We start from the raw sequence: 24,128 nt of genomic DNA, 5'->3' as shown, positions 1-24,128 counted from the left end.
GAAAAGCTCGTATGGTAAAAACCATTTTAGCGGTGGGTTTGGCGTGTACGGTTTTTCAAAAATGTTAAAAAAAAACAGTTACTTGGGCATTCTCGAGCGCGTCAGATATTCATACTACGTATGCCCCAAGTGCCTCTGATAACAACGGTATACTAATCTGCCGGTTTGCGTGGTGGGGGTAGGAATATAAAGTAGTCAAAAATGCAAAAAAAAAAATAATACTCGAGCGCGTCAGATTTTCGAAAGGGGTGTTAAGTAGGCCCCAAGGAAGCTCCCTTTAAAAAAACTGACGATTTCGGCGTGACGATAAGTTACGATGAATTTTTGAAAATGCAAAAAAAAAAAGTGTTTTTGAAATACTCGAGCGCATCAGATTTTCATAGGGGAGGTTTATCTCGGTATCCTGAAAGCATATTTTCTTAATCTGACAAAAATGTTGGTGGGTTCTCTTAATCTGACCGAAAAAGGTTTTTTGGTTTCTTTTTTTCCTTTCTTTCTCCTTGATAAAACGGGGATTTTAAGAATGACAATAAAGCGATAGGCAACCAACGTAAATGTAGATGTAATATTGTTTGGATATCACAACGATCGGACCCTACATCAGCGAGCGCTTTTTGAAAGATCTCAGATTTTCTCAAAATATCAAAAGGTCTCTTTTTGCCTCGTTTATACAATGCTGGATTAAAATAGCATCCTGTTAAAGCGTGGAAAGCAGGCAGTGCGCGTGAAAGCATTGAGCCTAACTGAACTGACAGTGCCGAAACATCTATATAGCGACGTGCATTACCGACTCCGAGATCCATCCACGCTCTAACCGATTCGTTCAAATGCTCCACATTGGCCAACACAATGACCAGAATATCTGTGTCTGATGTTCGAATGATTGTTGTAGAACCTTGTGGCAATTGACAGGCAAGGAAAACTGTCTTCGTGTCGGCTTCTTCGTGACTTGAGCATGAGAGCTTATCATCGATTGTTCTCTGCACTATTCCATCGACGACTTTGAAGACGTAGCACAAGTTGTGGTTCAAATAGATTGTTTTGTTGCGAATAATAACGGCCATCTCTTGACTATTCCAATGATCAATGAAAAACTTGACTAGAGCTTCTTTGAACTTGATATTTTTCAAGTCCTTCGCAAAGTCTACTAATCGGATTTGCTGAGGACCGCTGATGTGGTAGTCCTTATCGTCATTCATTCGTATTCGTATTCATTTATTCGTATTCGAAAATTGTCGAGAAGCTTTAGAAAAAAAAAAAATTTGACATATAATAAAAGTCACATAATTTAATCATCGTTATTTCATATCAATTTTTTTTAACACCCTCAGTTTTCGAGATATACTCAAAAAACCGGGAGTTAGAGTTTTTATGATGATCCAAGTCAAAAAGTTTTAACATTGGACAAAAATGTAAAGAGACCTTTTTTGTGTAAAATAAAATTACCTTTTTTGTTTATTTAAACTTTTTTTTTGTAAAATGTATCGTTCGCGACTTATATGCCGCAACGCGTTTTTCGGAAGATGAAATGGCTCCTCCACGCTTCCGGTCATGCGGAAACCGGCAGATTTTGTATTTTTAGTAAGTTTTAGATTATATTCTTCAAAATAAAAAAAATAAAAATCGCGCTCGAGAATGCCGGATTAACGTTTTTTTTTACAAGTTCGCGACCCTATAACTCGGCGGCGTCAAGGACTTATCGTCAGATTAGTTAAATTTAGTCTTAAAACACTAAAATCAACCCCCAATATCTTAATCTGACGCGCTCGAGTATTTCAGACTATCGATTTTTTTTTACTAATCTGATCGTCTATCCTAGGCGCGCGTCACTACATATAGAGCTAAATACTTTACAAGGTTGTTCTATTAGGTCTAAGGTATCTCTCATATCTTAAACTGCCACGCTCGAGTATTACCGAAAATTCCCCTATTCGCCTCCCTAACTATAATTGTCAATTTTTTTTCCGACATAGAATTATTATTTTTAAACATTGCTAATTATGTGCCAATTCTATATGGACTATGCTTTAGGCTGCATTGCCACCAGATGTCCGAGGATGCGCAGCGAGGGATGTGTTAATAAGAACCAATAGACACACCGCACGCTGAGCGAGGAAAACAAATGAAGTGATTCTATTGGTTCTTAACAAACACATCCTTACAATCGCTACGCTTTCTTTCACATCTCTGGTCGAAACGCAGCCTTAGTGTCCGACCGAAACATGTTTTTATTGTCGAAACCGAAACTTCGGTCAGACACTAGTCATATTATATTGTTAAAATTTACATGCATGTTTTCGTTCAGGCCGTATGCACCACTCGGCTAGCACGCCAGCGGGGGTGGACGGAGCGGGAGGAGGATCGCGGACTCCACCCGCTACTCCGAAGAAAGGCGGCAAGATGCTGGCGGTCAGGGTGCAAATGTTGGATGACACAATATCTATGTTTCAAATACAGGTAAGGCTATTATTTAAACAACCGGTCAAGAGCATGTCGGGTCTGTGTACGTCTTTTCACTAAGAAGAGAAGATTTTTGCAATAACTCAAAAACGACTGGATCAGTCATGTTCACTGTAGTTTTCATTGAGAGTATTTATTAAGCTTTTGTTTCACGATTTTTTTCATATTTTTTGAACCCATTGTTCAAAAGGTAGAGGGGGGGAGGGGGTTATTATGTATTTTTGTCTTTCGGAGCATTTAGTTCCAAAAATATTCACTTTATTACAAAAATGGTTTTTGAAGCGCTGTGGCCTAACGGTAAGAGCGTGCGACATTCAATCCGGAGGTCGCGGGTTCAAACCCCGGTTCGTACCAATGAATTTTTAGGAAACGAAACATCATTACGAAATATCATTTGATATTTACCAGTCGCTTTTCGGTGAAGGAAAACATCTCTCTCAACTTTGGGTTGGAAGGTCAGATGGCAGTCGCTTTCGTAAAAACTAGTGTCTACGCCAATTCTGGGGATTAGTTGTCAAACGGACCCCAGGCTCCCAATCGGATTTAGGTCTGGGTTTCTCGAGGGCCAGTTCGTAGTGTTGATGCCTACCTCCTCAAAATAATCTTCTACAATCTGAGCTGTATGCGGCCTGACGTTGTCATGCATGAACATGGAGTTTTCACCCATATTAATTTAATATGGGCCGACATGCTCATTAAGCATCTCTTCCACATATCTGGCATTAGTTCTATTTTCTATCAAACCTCTGCGTCAAAATCCGTGCGTCTCTCTGAAGATATTCCAGCCCAAACCATAACAGACCCACCGCCGAAGGCAAATTTTTTCTTCAAAACACACTGGAATAAAACTTTCACCTCGCCGTCTGTAAACTGAATGAAACTGAACATAAATCTGCCCAGTGACCCCATCGCCGGTGTTCGCGTACGTAAAGTATTCTTGCTGTTCGACGTCGTCTGTCAAGTTTTGGGCCATTTGCCGGTCTATGTGGGGTCAACTTAGCTTCATGAAGCCTCACAGTCCACTCGCTGATGTCATCTCTTCGGATCTCCCAAGTTTGTTTATGACTTCAACTGCAGTGAGATTCCGATTTCAGAGCATGCTTGTAACAATAAATCGATCTTGTCTAGCCGTAGTACATCTCGGCCTGCCGGTTCCTGGTCTTCTAGATAACGTTGGAGGACTCTCTGCACCGTAGATAGTGACACGCCTGTCTTCTTGCTGTATATCTCTGAATTCTGCCTTCTTGTAACAAAGTGATGATACGTGTATATTCATCTTGTGTTAGCGACATGATAGTAATTCAATAATGACCATCAAAGACAACAATAATTGCCTTTTATAATTTTGCTTTGACAGATTGAAAACAAAAGTGAGAAAACAAGCAAAAGTGAAATAAGCTCCATTTGAATTTAGTACCAAATTCGACTTCCAAATCTTTTTCCAGATTTCTTGTAGAACATTGATTGAAGGTTTAATTCAATTCACACAATAATACACAGTTGGTTTCCTGCACATACGAGGGTGGGGTGATAAGTCTGGTAAAAATTATATTCAAGCTATTATTTTTACAAATTTTATAATGACGATTTGTAATAGAACCTTGTTGGCGATAAATTGTATATTTTTAGCCAGTTCGCATGCTTACTTTTTTTTGACAACTATAAAAAATATACAGGGTGTAATCGTTAAGTGTGGCCAGGCCATAATTCCGTAAATATAACAGATATCAGAAAACTTCCAACTGATATCGAAAGTGCGTTACCCAATGAGTAAAATTACATTCATAACTTTTTTTTAAATAAAAGCAGAAATATCCCAAATATAAACTTCAAACCCTTCCATATATTTAGTGGGTAAGCCGTTCATTCAAATACTAGTTTATACGGCCGAGGCATTTCACCGTTATCAAATGATTCATGAATTTTCTTATGTTAACCACTTACTCCATATCAATTAATTATCATTTCTTCATCATTTAGAAACAGTTAGGAGGGCCCGTGTATGTATCGCACAAGAAGGACGTCACATCGAGCAACTGTTGTAAATAAAATAATTATTCATTTCAAAATAAATGTTAGAGTAATTATTTCATAAGCGGTAGTTTTATTATTTTATTACATTGTATTCGTACAAATAACGAATCTCAAACAGTTTTACCTCTTACGACACCCGACATTCTTTGAGGCTGTAAGTCGTCATACTAAATGTATGGGAGTGTTTTAACTTAGTATTTTTAATATTACTTCATCTATTCAAAAAAGTTTTTAATGTAATTTTACTCATTGGGTAACGCACTTTCGATATCAGCTGGAAGTTTTCTGATATCTGTTATATTTACGGAATTATGGCCTGGCCACACTTAACGATTACACCCTGTATAATTGCTATGCGGTTTGCAAACATGGAGAAAAGTGAGTTTCGTGCTTTGATTAAGCATTATTTTTTACGAAAAATAACTATTACCAATACAAAAATAAAATTGGACTAATATTATAGGGACTCCGCCCCATCTCCATTACCTCAAATTCGATATTACCAATAATTATAATGAAAGTAACGCAAACCGCAAACGTGTAGCTTAAAATCATTTTATACCTTATGTATAAAACTATGACGACAAAAATGACTTCATCAGTGGTTTACGTGCCCACTTACTGATATAACAAAGAGGTGTTTTATTCTTTGAATAGAGTATGACTACATAATACCTATATCTGTCATTGACGGGTATGAGAGTTTATGTCGCGCGATGCCGTCACGCTTCAGTTCTTCATATCAATGGAGCCGAACTTGCAAAATTAGCCTTTATAATCTCAATAACAATTAGTCGGACGATTTTGGTCAGTAGCGTGCATTTCATGAGCCTTAGTAGAAAGCCAGTTGAAATTTGTGTCCTTTGGGTCCACATAAAATCCCGTTTAGGGAGTTAACAATTTGGATAACCGGAAAGGAAAAGAACTTGTATATAATAAGATTATGCTTACCAGTCACTTTTTTGCTATTTTGAACCCCTACCTCCGGTCGCCCTCACCATGCAAATGTCAGATTGTCACACCTCGTCATCTGTGTATCACTTATGTATAAACTATCAAATTTGACACTAGTATATCCATTTGACTGTATACTTTAATACCGTAAACTCGCTATGGTCGAATTTTTAACGTTGATTATTGAAGAGCCTATTTGATTTGTCCCTACTCATTAGCTTACTACTTATTAGCTTATTATTACTTATTAGCTTGGAGCTTAGATATACCAAAGATACATTGATTAAGATGTGTAAAATCTAAGATCATTTCGTGCTTCGAATTTGACAGGTGAACGAGATGGCACTCTATAGCTCCATACATACTCCATACCAGGGATCGGAAACCGGTATTTTTTGTATGGGAACGAAAACGGTATTTTTTGTTCTTTGTTAATTACTTCATTTCTAATTAGGCAATCTAATAATACGAAGTCGTTATCTGAAAACACAACTGAGTCCTACATTTAGAGTATAAAATAAACCGAAATATATGGTTATTTCGATGTTTTTGCAAAAAACCGGTTCCGATCCCTGCTCCATACATACATAGAAATGAGTTTAGACAATGTTGTTTATATTTAATTAAGAACATTACATGATATATACTAGTCCTACCGTTCAGAAACTAGAATACCTAGATGTAATATTATTTGCAATGCCCTAACAGGGTGCCATGTGTTTTCACACTCTAATGTAACAACTATTATGTACCATGGTTTCGCAATAAAGATTTCTATTCTATTCTATTCTACTCTGATTGTCGAAAGTTGACGTTTGGTAATTCAGTGACCGAAAACATATGGCGCAGTACAGCGCTTCTGTTTTGGATGTCAGAAAAAGGAGCACGTTTTTTTCTTAGGCTTTTAAGATAATTGATTGTAATAGAGAGTATTACAATCAATTATCTTTGGATATACTAATGCTTTTTAGGGTTACGTAGCCAAATGGCAAAAAACGGAACCCTTATAGATTCGTCATGTCCGTCTGTCTGTCCGATTCTGTCACAGCCACTTTTTTCCGAAACTATAAAAGCTATACTGTTCAAACTTGGTAAGTAGATGTATTCTATGAACCGCATTATGATGTTTACACAAAAATAGAAAAAAGACAATAAATTTTGGGGGTTCCCCATACTTAGAACTGAAACTCAAAAAATCTTTTTTCATCAAACCCATACGTGTGGGGTATCTATGGATAGGTCTTGAAAAATGATATTGAGGTTTCTAATATCATTTTTTTCTAAACTGAATAGTTTGCGCGAGAGACACTTCCAAAGTGGTAAAAAGTGTGTCCCCCCCCCCCCCGTAACTTCTAAAATAACAGAATGAAAAATCTAAAAAAAATATATGATATACATTACCATGCAAACTTCCAACGAAAATTGGTTTGAACCAGATCTAGTAAGTAGTTTTTTTTAATACGTCATAAATGGTACGGATCCCTTCATGGGCGAGTCCGACTCGCACTTGGCCGCTTTTTTATATTAGGCAGTAATACAGTAACTTTATACATTAGCATTTGCGTCAAATCCGGTAGTTGTGATTTTTTGCAGGCTTGTTTATGATATTGGCCCAATTAATAATCCAAGTTTGTGACCTTGAGCGCGAACACAACTTCGTCAAAAATCGTTAAATTACTTGTTTTTGTAGATTTGGGCGATTATAACCCTAAAGGACTAGTTTTTGATAGTACCTTTTCAGAGCATTTTTAAAGTAGACCAAGTTTTCCACAATACGAGACTAGAGTTGTCTCTGTAGACCTAATAGTTTCCGAGATAAAGCCTTTCAAAGTGTATAATTTTTTCGAACTGGAATTCGTATGGGTAATATTGTTCCTTAGGGCAAACAAAGCTGATTTGTCTGACCTAAGGAACATTACCGTACCGTGCCTACCCCCCAAAAAGAGGGGGAACGGATCGGCTCACCAGGTCCAATCTATGCTATTTTTCTTCCTGCTCTTAGCAACTAGGGCAAGTTATATATCATTTTCATATCATTGAGGGACGAAAAAATTATATTTATACTTTTAAAACGCCAAGTTAGTGTTTATTTTTGTACATTTTTAATCTTTGACTTTAGCCATATTTAATCTTTAACTTTGGCCAAATTTAATTAAATATATATGGAAATCGTCACTGCAACCCGCTTTGAAGTGGTACTTTATATAATAAGGAATAAATGGGCTAAATTGTGTATTTAATGCATTTTCATTTACTGTGCAATATTCAGTTTTTTTTTGTATGAAAAGTATAACGAATATTTCAAAAATGAATCCTCGTCCCAAAATTATACAAAAATGATATATAACTTGCCCTCGTTGCTAATAGCAGGAAGAAAAGAAATATGGCATAGATTGGGCCTGGTGAGCCGACTCTTTCCCCCTTCTTTTATAAACTTTGAAGGGTTTCATCTCGGAAACTATTAGGTCTACAGAAACAATTCTAGTCTCGTACTGTAGCAAATTTAGTCTACTTTAAAAACGCCCCGAGAAGGTCAAAAACTAATCCTTTATGGTTATAATCCCAAATCTAAAACAAAAAACGCTACTCATTCGTGGACTAAAAAGATTCAACGATTTTGATCCCCGAAAAAAGTAATAAAAGTTACCCGAGTTTACGGTACTTATTTACTTCTTATGTTTCGACATTTTAAATAATAACAATTACTTATTCCAAGAAGTTGCTTCCCGCTTATGTGTAATCGCCTCAAAAATCCTGTGGTACGTACACATAATGTAATGTAAGCGTTTAACGGCCATCGAGATAGTCAAGTGGTGTCTCATAGGAAGCTGGCATTTAGCCAAATAGGCTTCACCCACAGCTTCGATAATCTCAATAGCCATATTGTTGACTTGCCTGCTTTTGGGAAAAAATAATTTCATATTAAGGCCGATATTGGTTGTTATTACAATTTATGCTTAATTTTGGTAGATTGGTACCTACACAGGTAGGTTAAATAGGAATTATTTTAAAGTTCATTAACCCATAGGCAGTGGCGATTTAGCGATTACATGCGTCACTTGTGTGTCTACCACAAAAATGTGTTCTATTTATAACTAGAATGTGTCGATTGTACTTTTTATACGGCTATAATTATAATGACAATAATGACCACAATAAAATACTTTGGTACCTACCCTAAACAAAAAATCTCTAACCAAAAAAAAACAATAAAAATAAACTCTATTATTACACAAGTTCTACCTCTTTTAATCACGTCTGCACATCGAAGTGTATTCAAACACCACCAAATACATTTAATGAATAATCACCAAATCCTGAATAGCAAATTAGTGCGCTATTTTCAGCTAAATAAATCACTACGATTATCATAAAATATATACTACATATTACCAAATAAAGTATAATGATGCTAAACTTACTAGCCACTCCTCAACCCCCCCGTACACCGCACCGCACTGTACGCGCCGTTAAGAGGCTGTCAACACCCAATGTCCTTGAAATTGATGTTACTTAAACAGTTTTTTAAGAAAGACTATATGTTTTAGTCAAGTAAGAAAAATATATGTTCATATTAATTATATTTCAAAGACCGTGGTTGTACTCGATACATGATTGAACGAAATCGGCTCGATAGAAAATGATTGCAAAGATTGGTCTTAAAATCACAATTTAACGGTTCTATGTCTTTATTGTTTTGACTTATGGGTCTGCAATTAAAATCACAATTTCAAAACATTTATATCTAAACCGCTATTGAGTAAAATATTACACTAATAATCCTCTTTTTTTATTTAATTTTTTTCTTATTATTCCCTTGCCCAGGCCCAGTAACATGCGACAGTGCTATCTCATTTACTCCGATACAAATAGACAGTGTTCGCGCTTTAGGTATTGACAGCCTCTTAAGTGGGTTAGGTTTGAACTGCGATCCTCATAGAACCGAACTGCTGTCAGAAAGTGGGTTAGGTTAGGAGGTTAGGATAGGTTTTGTCAGTGGTGGTGAAAGCCATGGTTGGTGGGGAAAGGCCATGGGTTGCAGTGGCCTCTTTCTGCGCGGACGTGATGGCGCAGAAAGAGGCGGCGGAGCACGGCAGGGAGGAAGATCCGGCCTCCCAGCCAATGCGCCGCAAACGCGTTGGGCGACGGCGGTTGGCATACGACCGCCGATTACCCCCATAAGGGTTCCTGTGGGCGGCAGGCTCGGGGACGTCTGCCGCCTACACAAGTGTCCCTGCGCGGGCGGGCGCGACGCATGATCAACGCGCCCACTGAGGTGGAGGGGTGATATATATTCCCCCACGAATCGAGTCCGAGTCCGGACGGCCGCTGGCGAGGTTGCGGAAGAGTACTTCGGCGTTCCTGGGACCTCGCACTATAGCACTGAGGCGGCAACGGAGGGGTTTTAGTGGGTAAACCATGGGTCTCATCAGCCTATATGGGAGTCCCACATAACCATCCCAGGCCCGTCCCCGCGCCTGGGTGGTATGCGAAACGCATTAAAAAAAAAAGGTTAGGTTAGAATATAAGCTAGAACTGCGACCCTTACAGAAACGAAATGCTAATGTTAAATATTTGCATGACATTTTAAATTAAAATGTGGTTAAAATTTTGGTTGTCATTTGACTATTTTTGGGTTAAGAATGATTAATTTGGAGTCATGTGCTTAGGATAGCAATATGTTAAAATCTTGGTTATACTTTTACATTAAAATTGAGTTTTAATGTTGGTGAGCAGTGATCATGTACTATTTTCGGGTTACCAATGATTAGAGTCTGGCTACTGAAATATTACACAAATTTATGGCGGGAAATTCAAAAAAATCTTGGGCTGGTCACACTTTGTGTAGTAGGAATTATAGTTATGATACTAGAAAATATTTTCTATTTTGCTGTGCACACGTATGGTACCTAAGGAAATAAGTTAAATATACGTTGACGTGCACTCAAAGTCTGCTCACATAATTTCTACCACTATGTAAAGTACAAAGACATATATAGACATGTTTCGGCAAGATATTTTTATATCAAATTACTACTGACCAGTCGCTTCACAGATTTCTTCTAAATATTGGTTTTCAGTAATTCGTTACGTTCCAATGTTTTTATTTTATTATTATTAAATTCACTTACTTAATCAAAGTTATAAGCAAATGTTAGAACTAGTATAGTAACTAAGTATCAAAATATTTATAGAGCACTAACCTACTAAATTGTTTACGTCTTGTAAACATAGCAGTTTTTCGTTATACCTACAACGCTTCGCACATTCACGTGATTCGTGAATGTGCGGAGTCGACGCGAAGCGATTCGTCATTATTAATACTATTAAAAATAAACCCCTTAACAACCGCGAACAATTTGAATGAATGACATAAATTGACAACAGACTTAGCTTTTTTTTAAATCATAGACAATTGGTGATAAAATATCTGACAACAATATTTGGCTAGTCAGACTCTAGTTTCATTTGCTTTTATCAGATATCAAAATGTAAAAAAAAATGGTTCAGTTCACATTAAAATAGAGTCTTGATTTTGGTGATCATTTACTATTTTTGGCAGTAGAAATGGTTTTTTGACGTTACATGTTACTAGAGTCATACCAAGATAAGTTGGCAGCTATTTTGATAGCCCAGACGGTGCATGGGTTATTTTAAACATCAAACTTCTATGAAATTATAATATATAATAATAACGTTTATTGCTTTCACATTGGTGTTCATACAGATGTTCTTAATGAATAATATAATGTTTCACAATATGACACCCTGTAAGGGTATTGCAATTTTATCTAACACTAATGACGTTTACTTGACAATTGCACCGTCTGGGCTCTCAAAATCGCTGCCAACTTATTTTGGTCTGACTTTATATCTGGTGATCAGTAAAATACTAACCGTTTAAAACTGTAGGCCAGATAAGGGTTAAGTACGATCATGAATATAATAATTAATATCTACTACTCGTATTAACAAACCGAAACGCACCGAAAACAATCGAGGTTGTCGACATATACGTCTCGTTATTTTTCTGTTTTTTTTGGCGTCGTCTATAGAGCATTGTGGTAAATTATTATTATTATGAGCCCATATTGTCCCACTACTGGGCGAAGGCCTCCCTATTATTCTTCCACGTATCTTTATCCCCTGAAGTCTCCTAGCAGTCTCAGTCAAAGGCGTCCAGCTCGTCTCGCTATTAATATTCATAATCTAACATGTAGTTCTGAGGGTGGTTTACGTGAAAAATACAATAAAACATTCGACTTTTTGTAAATGTTATAAAAAAACTGGCCCTGTAGAAATACTTTCTGTAAATATAATTAAAAAAAAGGGCCGTGTAGAAAACCACCGTTTATTTCCACAAAGAGACGACTAGGTGATCTTATGGGTGTTTCGTTAGAAATCGTCGGTAAAAACTCGTGAGATTCAGCTATAACTAGCTTGTTATTTATCAATCCTAGTCTACAAACTTGTAGTAGTAAGGCCGGTGTTTTGTGACGCCTCTGGTAGAGCTGTCGGCGCCGCCGCGCCGGGTTGTCGGGGGCATTTATATAAAATATTCAACTCTAACTAGCCTATTCCCAAATGTTAAGGAAACTTTAATCATAACATTTATAATCCATGGATTTAGAGTGGCTTATTAATATTCTTCCCAGACAGCACAATGATGCTACTTTAGAATATTAGTTTTCGTACATATGACATTTAAGTGTTAAATTAAGTAAATTAACCCATATATGCGCAGAAGTAGTTTTTGAAGTGAATTGAGAGAGTTATCTTACAGTCATTAGTGGGTTTGCAGCGATTAGTACCATTTAATAGTTTTTATCGATTTTTGGATCTTAAATCTCTGAACTATAATTTGTAGTAGTATAGCATGGCATTAAAGCTATCCTTTATAATGTTCATTTTCAAATGAAGGCTGGCATCTAATAAAATGAAACTGGCGACCTCTATCAGCTATCAGTTACGGTAAATTAGCATTAAACAACTGACCATCGAGCCGTGTAGGAGGGGACGCAGCGCTTTATAAATAAAACGCGAGCCGCAAATTGGAAGACTTACGACTTCCAGTAACACTTTATCTCATTACCACCATAAGAGTTTAGTTCAGATACGTTCTTGTTTCAGCCTTATATATACATATGCATGAAACGCATTTTAACTATGTTACCGTTGAAAGTTATCTGTATCTTAAAGTCTTTTTCTTTAAAATACACTTAAGTATTTTTCAATTTCACTTACGGATTGTGAAATCTAGGCTTCGATTAAATAAGGAAAAACTTTCTATTTGTGGTCTTTTGTTCAATTAGAATGGGTGGTTAATAGTACATTACTAATAGCACAATCGAATTAGGACCAACCTCGAAATCTCTAGAACAGTCATGAAATTTGGTATGTATATAAATTAAAGGCCCCTTTTTCATGCCCACACCTTTTGACATTTGGGGACCTTGAGGAATCGCAGCCATCTTGGAAAATGTGTACCATCCAGGAGAAATTCGCGTTTTACTGAAAATCCAGATCAGATGATTCTGAGTCCTACGCAGCCAGTGTCGCTGAGACAATACTAGCGGGAATGGACTGTTTCATTCCCAACTCAGTAATAGCTGCGGGAGCAAAGAGACGTCCTTGGTTTAATCGGCCCTGTAAAGAAGCTACAGTTCGCAAGTAGGCTGCGTACAAGGCTTGGACCAAGGCTGTAGCTAATAAAGATCCGAACGTCTCTGATGTGAAACGCAAACTAAACGCTGCCTCGAGGTCCAGTAAGAAAGCCATTGCCAGGGCTAAGTACGATTTCGTCGGCAGAATTGGTGAGAAGCTAGCGGGCTACCCCACTGGGAGTCGCGCGTTTTGGTCACTTGCCAAGGCTGCCGAGGGAAATTTATGTCAGTCGTCTTTACCACCACTGCGGAAAACTGATGGTGATCTGGCCCATAGTGCAAAAGAGAAAGCCAATCTCCTAGGTACTCTTTTTGCGTCGAACTCGACCATGAACGACGACGGTAGTCCCGTGCCGCCCACTATACTGCGGTGCGCATACTCTATGCCAGAGATCTCGATCACGCAGAGGGATATTCAGCGGGAATTGCTATCCCTAAACGTTCATAAGTCGAGTGGGCCAGACGGCATACCAGCAGTTGTCCTCAAGCAGTGTGCTCCCGAGTTGTGTCCCGTGTTAGCGCGCCTTTTCACACTTTATAGCACTAAACGGCATGTTTCATCTTCGTGGAAGACGGCCCTTGTGCACCCTGTGCCTAAAAAGGGCGATAGATCGGACCCATCGAATTACAGGCCTATCGCTATTACCTCTCTTCTCTCTAAGGTCATGGAGCATATAATTAATGCAAAGCTCGAGATACCTAGAAGAACACGATCTGATCAGCGACCGCCAGTATGGCTTTCGCCACGGTCGTTCGACAGGTGATCTTCTAGTGTATCTCACACACCGCTGGGCTTCGGCCATTGAGAGTCAAGGTGAGGCATTGACAGTTAGCCTGGATATAGCGAAGGCGTTCGATCGGGTCTAGCATCGGGGTCTCCTGTCGAAGTTGCCATCTTATGGACTTCCCGAAGAACTGTGCAAATGGATCGCTAGCTTTTTGTCCGGCAGATGCATACGTGCCGTAGTAGATGGTAGCTGCTCCGATAGCATGGACATTAACGCTGGCGTTCCACAAGGCTCTGTGCTTTCCCCAACGCTGTTTTCGCTGCACAATAATGACATGTTGTCTATCTGCGACATTCATTGTTATGCGGACGACAGTACTGGGGATGCCTATTACACAGGCCGTGCCAACATCCCTCGTTCTGAGGTGCTGGAGAGCCGTGAAAAGCTTGCGTCCGATATTGAGAGCACTCTATCCAGAGTTTCGGTGTGGGGTCGGGATAATTTAGTCCGATTCAACCCCACCAAGACACAAGTTTGCGCGTTTACCGCTAAGAAAACCCCATTTACTGTGGTCCTACAGTTCCAAGGCACAGCTCTTACCATGTCAGGGAGTATTGGGATCCTTGGTGTCGACATTTCCAGTGATGTCCAATTTCGTGGCCAACTGGAAGGGAAGGTTAAGCTTGCATCCAAAAAAAATTGGGTGTGCTCAATAAAGCTAGACGATACTTTACCCCGGGGCAAAGACTGCTACTATATAAATCGCAAGTCAGACCCCATATGGAGTACTGCTGTCACCTTTGGGCAGGAGCACCTGGATGCCAGCTTGGACCCTTAGATTCAGTCCAAAGGCGCGCTGTACGAATCGACGACGATCCCAAACTCAAGCGGCATTGAACCATTAAGTCTAAGGAGAGACTTGGCCTCCTTGTGTATGTTCTACCGCTTGTACAATGGGCTGTGCTCTGAAGAATTGTTTGACATGATGCCAACGGCCACTTTCTATCACCGCACCGCTCGCCGTCGGCAGGGTGTTCATCCTCATACCTTAGAGCCTAAATGGTCGCGCACTGTGCGGTTTAAGAGGAATTTCCTCCCGCGGACGCTCCGGCTGTGGAATGAGCTCCCTGCCGAGGTTTTCCCGAGGGTATACAGTATTGGGTTCTTCAAAAAAGGAGTGTACAGGTTTTTAAAGGGTCGGCAACGCGCATGTAACACCTCTGGAGTTCCATCAGGCGGACCGTATGCTTGTTTGCCACCGACGTGGTATAAAAATAAAATTACGTTCTTCACGAAAATATCGTGTAAGGCAACATTCAAGCTTATTAAATTCTACACAAAATAGTCTTAGACATCTTTGCGGAAAAAATAAATCTTGCTATAAAAATCACTTGTTGAACCCAGATTAAGCGCTTATACACTTCCAGGGGACATTCTCTTAATAGAAAACTCGGAGGAATATGAATTCCACTTTTAACTATACATTTGTACGTGATCTACCCCAATATTAACATTTTACTCGACTACGACTTAACCAGCAAGTAGGGTTATGGGTTTAAGTACTGATGATTCAGTACAACCTGTAGCTTAGGATACTGGACGGATTTTTTTAAATGACGTATCGGTAGATTCTTCTTACCCTTCACAACTTGTTTACACTTGTATTATTTCAGAAATATTAAACCAACCTCCTTGAGAGGACTCCGAATATTAAATCATATTTTGTCTTCTAGCGCCTAAACTATTTAGCGGATTTCAATAAAATAGACATCAGTAGGTCCATAATTAGTACACGAGTGCTACGCAATACAAAGTTACTAAAATTAACGGAGGCTAAATAATGTGATTGCAAAAACATATTTCAGGTCTTAAATGGGGTTTAAACAATAGTGACAGTCATTAAATTTCACACCTACAATTTCTGGGATCCCGGTATGCGTGTCTTAAAATTTGAGCTTCGGGGACCATGGGGATAAGACGGTATAGAAAAAAGTATGCGACCTATCTGTTTTTTTGGATTTTATTTATGGATTTAATATGAATATTGTGTAAAGCGACGTGAAAGCTTATAAAATTTCACAGGGTGTACTGAATCATCAGTACTTAAACTTAAACCCATAACCCTACTTTCTGGTTAAGTCGCAGTCGAGTAAAATGTTAATATTGGGATAGATCACGTACAAATGTATAGTTAAAAGTGGAATTCATATTCCTCCGAGTTTCCTATTAAGAGAATGTCCCCTGGAAGTGTATAAGCTTTAAACTTAGATTCAGCAAGTATTTTCTATAACAAGATGTATTTTTTCCGCAAAGATATCCAGGACTTTTTTTTTGTGTAGAATTTAATAAGATTTAATGTTGCCTTACACTATATTTTCATAAAGAATGTAGATTTAGAGTAAAACGCTAATTTCTCCTGGATGGTACACATTTTCCAAGATGGCTGCGATGAGCTGCCTCGAGGTCCCCAAATGTCAAATGGTGTGGGCATGAAAAAGGGGACTTTAATTTATATACATACCAAATTTCATGACTGTTCCAGAGATTTCGAGGTTGGTCCTAATCCGATTGTACTATAAAGAGGCCGGGGCGAAAGGGGTTGCCGGCCGAAGACATATAGACGGCCGAGCGAAGCGAGGTTAACATAATATATATATATTCTGTTAACTTTAAGCACTCTCTTAACAATTGTAGTGAAAAGTGTAATAAATAACTTTTTCTCCAATATGCTCGGAAATGTTCCCCTTAGTGTAGCAAAAATAGTACGGGAAGTTCTTCGTAATGGACAGACTTAAATTTAAAAAAATCAAACCATTGTGTTTTAGCGGACGGGTAGGTTATTACTGTATTGTTTTATACTTTTTAAAAACATGTATCCACTAAGAAAAACGCATACAGCCAATGAATATAGCTGCGGGCTACGTCTACACGACCAGGTCAGCATCATTTCAAGCTACAGGATAGAGTCGTGTAAGACCGACGTGTTATGATCGTGCGAATACTGCTTAATAAAATCAAAGACTACATAACTTTTATATTTTGTTAAGGATCTCATGCGTGCAAATACAGCTTATATTTCACAATTATATTGAATGGCACTGAATGGCAGAATAGTTGTGCCTTTAACTTTAAAAAAATTATTAAATAGGGAAATTTGTTTTTGACGTTTTTGATGTGAAGGTTCGATTTGAGTGCTGGTTCATGTTTAAATTATGATTATTTTACCTGATTTCCTCGCATGTTTGGAGAAAAGCCCTATATATGCCTCGGCAATTCGTGGATTCGTCTTCTTTACAAGAAGACGTATCCACGAAACTTATCGAAACTCGTCAACCTCTGCAATAATCTACTATTAATCAGTCTAAACATGTATTACAAAGGTTTCATTATTATTATAGAGCTGGCCGGCCGCAGCGCCGGCCTGGATGTGGGTCGCCCCAATGTGGGACTGTCCAAGGGTGTCAACGCACGTCGCGTCCCACATGAAGGACCTTTCTAATTTCCACGGCACTAATGTGGCTCCATTTGAACGCTTGCCGTCGTCCCTCGCCATGCTCACTGGTTCTAAAATTGCAGGCACAGAGACATTTTGTTTGATACATTTAAACTTCAATGTGTCCCAGAGAGGCGCGTTTCCGTGTGAGATCAAAGACCGAGCTACAGAAGAATTGAGAGTCTGCTCTTGTGCCCAAGTTTGGACCATCTGAGGGCCTAAAATTTGGGTCTTAAATTTGACGATTTACCGGGGGCCCTTGATGAGGCCGAAGTATTTATGTATGCTCACTAGCGAAGTGATCACAGCTACGAACGACTACTCGAAGTGGCTCTAAATGACACCGTTAATCGATTGCATATTTGGTTTACGCAAAACGGTCTAGCGTTTAAACTCTCGTATGCCGGAACGTGGATCCGTGCAGTAAGTATTGGATTCTAATCAATAACTAATTAGAACTCAATACCTACTACCGTGGATCCGCGTTCCGGCATATGAAGGTTAAACACGGAAAAGACCTGCTTGCTACGAGTCAGTCTAAATGGCAATCCTAGCACAAAAAATGAGCAAGTTGCGACCACCTAAGTCCTCGGCTTTGTGTTGGACAGCTCTTTATCTTGGCGGGAACACATCGATGGTGTATGTGCACGACTAGGTCGAGCGTGATACGCACTGCGACGCCTTGCACCGACGGTTAACGGGGATACAGACAGATCATGCTATTTCGCCACCATTCATTCGATACTATCATACGGAACTGAACTATGGGGCCGAGCATCGGACTGTGACCGTGCCTTTCGAATGCACATGCGCAGTGCGAGGCATCGTAGGTGGATACCTACGATGCCTCGCACTGCGCAAGGTCCACAAGGTCAGAACAGTCGGTGTACGTCACAGGCCCTGTGATGGCTGCGATATACGACCGCCTCCCAGAAAACATAAGAGATGCACCATCCCACCAATCCTTTAAAAGAAAATTTGAATCGTGGCTACTCACAAAAACCTTTTTAAATTTTAACGAAATGATGGAATTACCACTGACTACGTAAAAAAATTTTATTTTATTTTATTTAACCTATTGAAAATAACTGACATTACTAAATATGCTTTGTATATTTCGTACAAAATAAGTACTTTTTCTATGTGGAATTTGTATATTTGTTGTACAAACTTGTGTTTGACTTGTACCAGTACGCTATCAATAAAGATTATCTTATCTTAAAACCTCATCAATGTAATTTCGGCCCATCTCGGCTCTTTAAAACACTTGACCATTCGTGTGAACGCTGCTCTCTTGCAGCTTGGCCTTCGGCGTCGTTTTTTAACACACACCGACTTGGGTTCGTGTCCGTGCTCAGCTATCCTGGAACAGGGCTTTTACCTCGCATGAAAACATGACTCGCTGAGACGCTGTCAGTCTTTTAGCCTTATGCAAAGCTTTGTGCGATCATCGGCATTCGGTCTCGCTTTTTGATATAACTTTGTTCGCATCACAATTTGTGCAACTGGTAGCGAAAAATTTTGTGAATCGCTTGGATACAAAATCAACATGTCGTTTGGTTGGTCCACCTTCGATGTGGCTCGGCGTTTGGTGTTATATTCAGACTATCCTCGCAAAATATGTAACTATTGTGAAGTACAAATTTGGGGCACTCGTGGAGAGTAGCTTTTAGCTGTAAATTCGCTGTAAATTTATTATGTCTAGGTCGGACTGAGGTTTGGTCTCCACCGGAAATTGGCATTAAACCTAACAACACGGTACCAGTACTATTAAGCACGATTTAAATAAGACTCCAAACCAGCGCACGAGGTTATAGACCGTTTTAATATAAAGTTACAACCCAATTACAATACAAATTATAATTATGTTTTCTGTTGTTTCAGTCCAAAGCTATGGGCCGTGTGCTGTTTGACCAAGTCTGCCGACAGTTGCACTTGCTGGAAGCGGATTATTTTGGATTAGAGTATCAAGATGCAAATGGAACACGGGTATGATATTGATATATTTACTTATACATATTTGTATTATTGCATGTTGCAGCGCCGTATCGCGAGTTTGGAAATCTAATGATTGACAGCTGATTTTTATAAATATTTTAGTCAATGTAACAGTAATAAGAGTTTGGACCGACAAAGAAGTTTTAACACACAGCATGCGTTGCGATCGTTTCGAGTTGTTGTGCCCTGAGTTGCGGACACCGCGCAGGGATGTATCGAGTGTCTGTTTGCGCAGTACTGGTTGGACGTGGAGAAGCCGATGTGCCGGCAGTTGGGGCTGTCGATGCTGGAGCCCACGCTACGGTTCTGCGTCAAGTTCTATACGCCAGACCCCGCGCGCCTGGAGGAGGAGTTCACCCGGTACCTGTTCTGCTTACAAGTGAAGCGCGACTTGGCGCAGGGCTGCATCCAGTGTAATGAGAATACGGCCGCTTTGCTGGCTAGCTACATTGTTCAAGGCAAGGACTTTATGTGATCAAATGTTTGCAATATTTTGTAACAATCATACAGTTTAAGATAAGCAACTCGTATTTGTATTTCACAGCTGAATGCGGAGACTTCGTTCCCGAAGATTACCCGGACCACACTTATCTTAGTGGATACAAATTCTTTCCTGGACAAGACTCTGAATCAGAGAGACGAATTATGGAAAACCACAAAAAGCATTCGTAAGTTAACTTTTATGTTTTAAATTGCGCGATCTTTCCTCGTGCCGCCCAATGTGCAATCCATTGCATTGTACAAAGTGACACTTAGCATTTAGCACTAGACTTCAGAAATTAAATTAAGAGCTAAACACCCAGTGTGCAATACGCTGTCTGTCCATAAAAGTTTATCAGATGTCAGTTTTAAATTTTTGCGCTAAATTGGAATTCACCTAAATGTCGAATGGTCGGTTTAGTGGCGACTTTTTTTTTGACAGCCGAAGTTTGACAGATATTCATAGACAAGTATAACACCTGTCTTCTTCCGCAATTATTCAAACATGCCGCCATCGCGCACGACACATGGATATACAAAGTGTTTGTCCACGTATAGTGGAGTCGTTAACCACGTATAGTACGATGAATTTTATCAACAAATCACCCCCCATACCTATGTTTTTTCTCAACCATTTTAAAAATGAACCCTTTCAAAGTTTTATGTTGCCAAATAATAATGCACTTGGTTAATGTACCATTATCTGCCCATTTACCTATCGCACATTAAAAAAAAGTATCATATAAAGGGTATAGCCGGGTAAGCATGGCCAAACTGCCCTTAGCGAAAGAATTGATTTCCTTTTACTGGATTATTAACCTATATATATGTAGCGCTTTCACCAAAAATTAAGCCTCAAATGCTTCAGGTTAAAAAAAAATGCAAAAAAGAATAAACATTTTTATTTTATTACAGCCAAAGTACTAATCCGATTTCTTTGTAATTTGGGTATGTTGTATCCCATCAAAAACATAAATGTGAATTGAGAGCCAAGTTCAATATAAAATTAAGATAATGCGTCGTTGTTGTCTTCGCCTACAAAAGAATTGAGATCTATATGGATGTCAAGTTCTGTGTTGAAATCCTGAATTTTTAGTTACAAGAATATACAACGTTCTAAAATGAATTTATATAACAATTTCTTGTTTCTTGATACTACCACAATGTTTGCTGCTTAATAGGAAATATATATTTAATCTTAAATTTAAACAATTATTTACACAATGCATTTTTTTCACTTGGGACGTTATTCAATTTCTTGTATCATTCTTTATAGCGGACAAAGTCCTGCGGAAGCTGACATGAACTTATTAGAGACTGCGCGAAGGTGTGAACTATATGGTGAGTGATTTCATAAAAACAAGCCACAATACTCATAAATAAATACGTATAGCCCTAGCGGTACACGCCGAAATTCAGTAAAATGCTGCAAATGGTGTTAAAAGAATGAAAATTTGGCCCATTTGAATCAATTTAACCAGAGGAACCAAAAAAAAAGAAAAAAAGAGAATTTATGACGTCATCATTTTATTGTATGGGTAATTTTTTTTTGTTCAGAAACCTATAGTGTGTGCTATTAAGTCAATTCTAAAAATATATTTCATCATTACATTTCAGTCACTTTTTAGGGTTCCGTAGCCAAATGGCAAAAAACGGAACCCTTACAGATACGTCATGTCTGTCTGTCTGTCCGATTATGTCACAGCCACTTTTTTCCGAAACTATAAGAGCTATACTGTTCAAACTTGGTAAGGAGATGTATTCTATGAACCGCATTAAGATGTTTCCACAAAAATAGAACCATACGTGTGGGGTATCTATGGATAGGTCTTTAAAAATGATATTGAGGTTTCTAATATCATTTTTTTCTAAACTGAATAGTTTGCGCGAGAGACACTTCCAAAGTGGAAAAATGTATCCCCCCCCCCCCATAACTTCTAAAATAACAATGAAAAAGCTAAAAAAAATATATGATATACATTGCTATGCAAACATCCACCGAAAATTAGTTTGAACGAGATCTAGTAAGTAGTTTTTTTAATACGTCATAAAATTAAAAAAAAATTTTTTTTCTTCAAACCCATACGTGTGTGGTATCTATGGATAGGTCTTTAAGAATGATATTGAGGTTTCTAATATCATTTTTTTCTAAACTGAATAGTTTGCGCGAGAGACACTTCCAAAGTGAAAAAATGTGTCCCCCCCCCCCCCTGTAACTTCTAAAATAATAGAATGAAAAATCTAAAAAAAAATATATGATATACATTCCCATGCAAACTTCCACCGAAAATTGGTTTGAACGAGATCTAGTAAGTAGTTTTTTTTATTACGACAAAAAATTAAAAAAAAAAAATTTCCCACATATGGGACGTGTGGGGTATCTAGGGATAGGTCTTCAAAAATGATATTTAGGTTTCTAATATAATTTTTTTTCTAAACTGAATAGTTTGCGCGAGAGACACTTCCGAAGTGAAAAAATGTGTCCCCCCCCCCCTGTAACTTCTAAAATAACAGAATGAAAAATCTAAAAAAAAATATATGATATACATTACCATGCAAACTTCCACCGCAAATTGGTTTGAACCAGATCTATTTAGTAAGTAGTTTTTTTAATACGTCATAAATGGTACGGAACCCTTCATGGGCGAGTCCGACTCGCACTTGGCCGCTTTTTTTATGTAAATATGTTAAAGTTGATTTCTTTTGAGTTAATTCTTACATACATGGGGTATGACGCGTGCTATTGAAGCGGTACGCACAAAATGGTCACCGAAAAATACTATTTACAGATAAAAAAAAAATTACCATTGAAGAATGTTGTAACCGCCAGAATGACAGAGTGTATGCAAAAAACAGTCAAGAGGCGATTGCAGCTGTTCCGAGAGTGCAACGAGGCCATCATCCCTCTTATGTTATGATTTGGCTAACACAGGTTCATTTCTGTGAAAAAGGTGTGAAAACTGGGGCCAAAGTTTACCAGGAATCCGTTCTTGAACCAATAGTGAAGCCCTTAAGCCACACCCTATTTCAAAACCAGCCATGGGTCTTTCAACAGGACTCAGCTCCTGCACATAAGGCAAAAACAACTCAAGCCTGGTTTCGAAGGAACAAAATTGACTTTATTGCCCACGAAGACTGGCCGTCCTCCAGCCCGGACCTTAACCCCCTGGATTATGCCATATGGCAGATTATTGAGGAGAAAGCCTGTGCTAAACCCCACACAAATCTTGACTCCCTCAAGCGGGCCATAGTTAAGACAGTGACGGAATTAGACATGACAATCGTGCGTGCCGCTATTGATGACTGGCCTCATCGTTTTAGGGCCTGTGTCAAGGCCAGAGGAGGCCATTTTGAATGATATTGTCATATGTAATTCCTGATTTTGGTACTTCATTTTAATATATAGTTTATTCAACTTTCGTATATTTTATGTAGATAAAGATTATTGCAGTAATAGAATTTAGTAACCAACTAGGTATATGGGGAAACACCGCACTACGTTGGCAGAAAAGAAACGGGCCCTCCAGTTTTACTAATTAATAATTTGAATGTCTTTGTTATTTGATTGTTAGATTGATAGATCACTCACACTATGTAATAATGAAAAATTAAAAAAAAACTACACTAGGCTTCCTTAGGCTTAGAAATGAGGATATTAGGTTACAAAGCCTAAACATTGTATGTATTAAAAATTATTGTTATTCTAATTAACTATAAATGACTAAAATGTATTGATGTGATATATTTATAAAATTGGCTTAAAAAGCTCTTAATTTAATAGCACACACGATAGGTTTCCGAACAAAAATTGATTTTCCATACAAAAAAAAAGATGACGGCATAACTTCTCTCCATTTTTTATTTATTTTTGGTTCTACGGGTCACATTGATTTAAATGGTCTAAAGATGAATCGTATCGATTTTCATGCCTTTAACACGATTTGCAGCGTTTTTTGACGTACCGCTAGTACTAGTATAGAAAAACGTTATAATTATCATGTACAATGTTATGACTGGTTGAACATGATTTCAGGCGTCAAGATGCACCCAGCCAAAGACCACGAGGCCGTGCCACTAAATTTGGCCGTGGCGCACTTAGGCATTCTAGTATTCCAGAACTTTACAAAGATAAACACCTTCAGTTGGGCTAAAATAAGAAAAATATCTTTCAAAAGAAAAAAGTTCCTTATCAAACTGCATCCTGAGGGTTATGTAAGTAGATTTTTTTAAATAAAGTTTGAACTAAAATTGAAAGATTTGAACGGTGCGAGGATTTAATTCATAGCTAATAATCAAAATGTGTAGTAGTTTAGAATT

At 38.4% G+C, this 24,128-nt stretch overlaps 1 protein-coding gene across 8 annotated transcripts in view; it reads left to right on the top strand.

Moving 5' to 3' along the window:
- LOC133519095 (FERM, ARHGEF and pleckstrin domain-containing protein 1) overlaps positions 1-24,128 on the top strand; it is a 107,517-nt gene that overhangs the window by 6,445 nt on the left and 76,944 nt on the right. For all 8 annotated transcript variants that reach the window (XR_009799586.1, XM_061853046.1, XM_061853075.1 and 5 more), the window contains exons 3-8: positions 2,306-2,457; positions 19,218-19,322; positions 19,567-19,789; positions 19,876-19,999; positions 21,088-21,152; positions 23,845-24,023. Coding sequence is in view for 7 of the 8 variants with exons in the window: in XM_061853046.1 (XP_061709030.1) it covers positions 2,306-2,457; positions 19,218-19,322; positions 19,567-19,789; positions 19,876-19,999; positions 21,088-21,152; positions 23,845-24,023 (848 nt within the window). In the remaining variant the exon portion in view is untranslated. The remainder of the gene's footprint in view (positions 1-2,305; positions 2,458-19,217; positions 19,323-19,566; positions 19,790-19,875; positions 20,000-21,087; positions 21,153-23,844; positions 24,024-24,128) is intronic.

The sequence above is a fragment of the Cydia pomonella genome, chromosome 1 (genome assembly GCF_033807575.1).
Source record: "Cydia pomonella isolate Wapato2018A chromosome 1, ilCydPomo1, whole genome shotgun sequence".
Taxonomy (NCBI): domain Eukaryota; kingdom Metazoa; phylum Arthropoda; class Insecta; order Lepidoptera; family Tortricidae; genus Cydia; species Cydia pomonella.
This window is presented reverse-complemented; position numbering and strand designations above follow the sequence as displayed.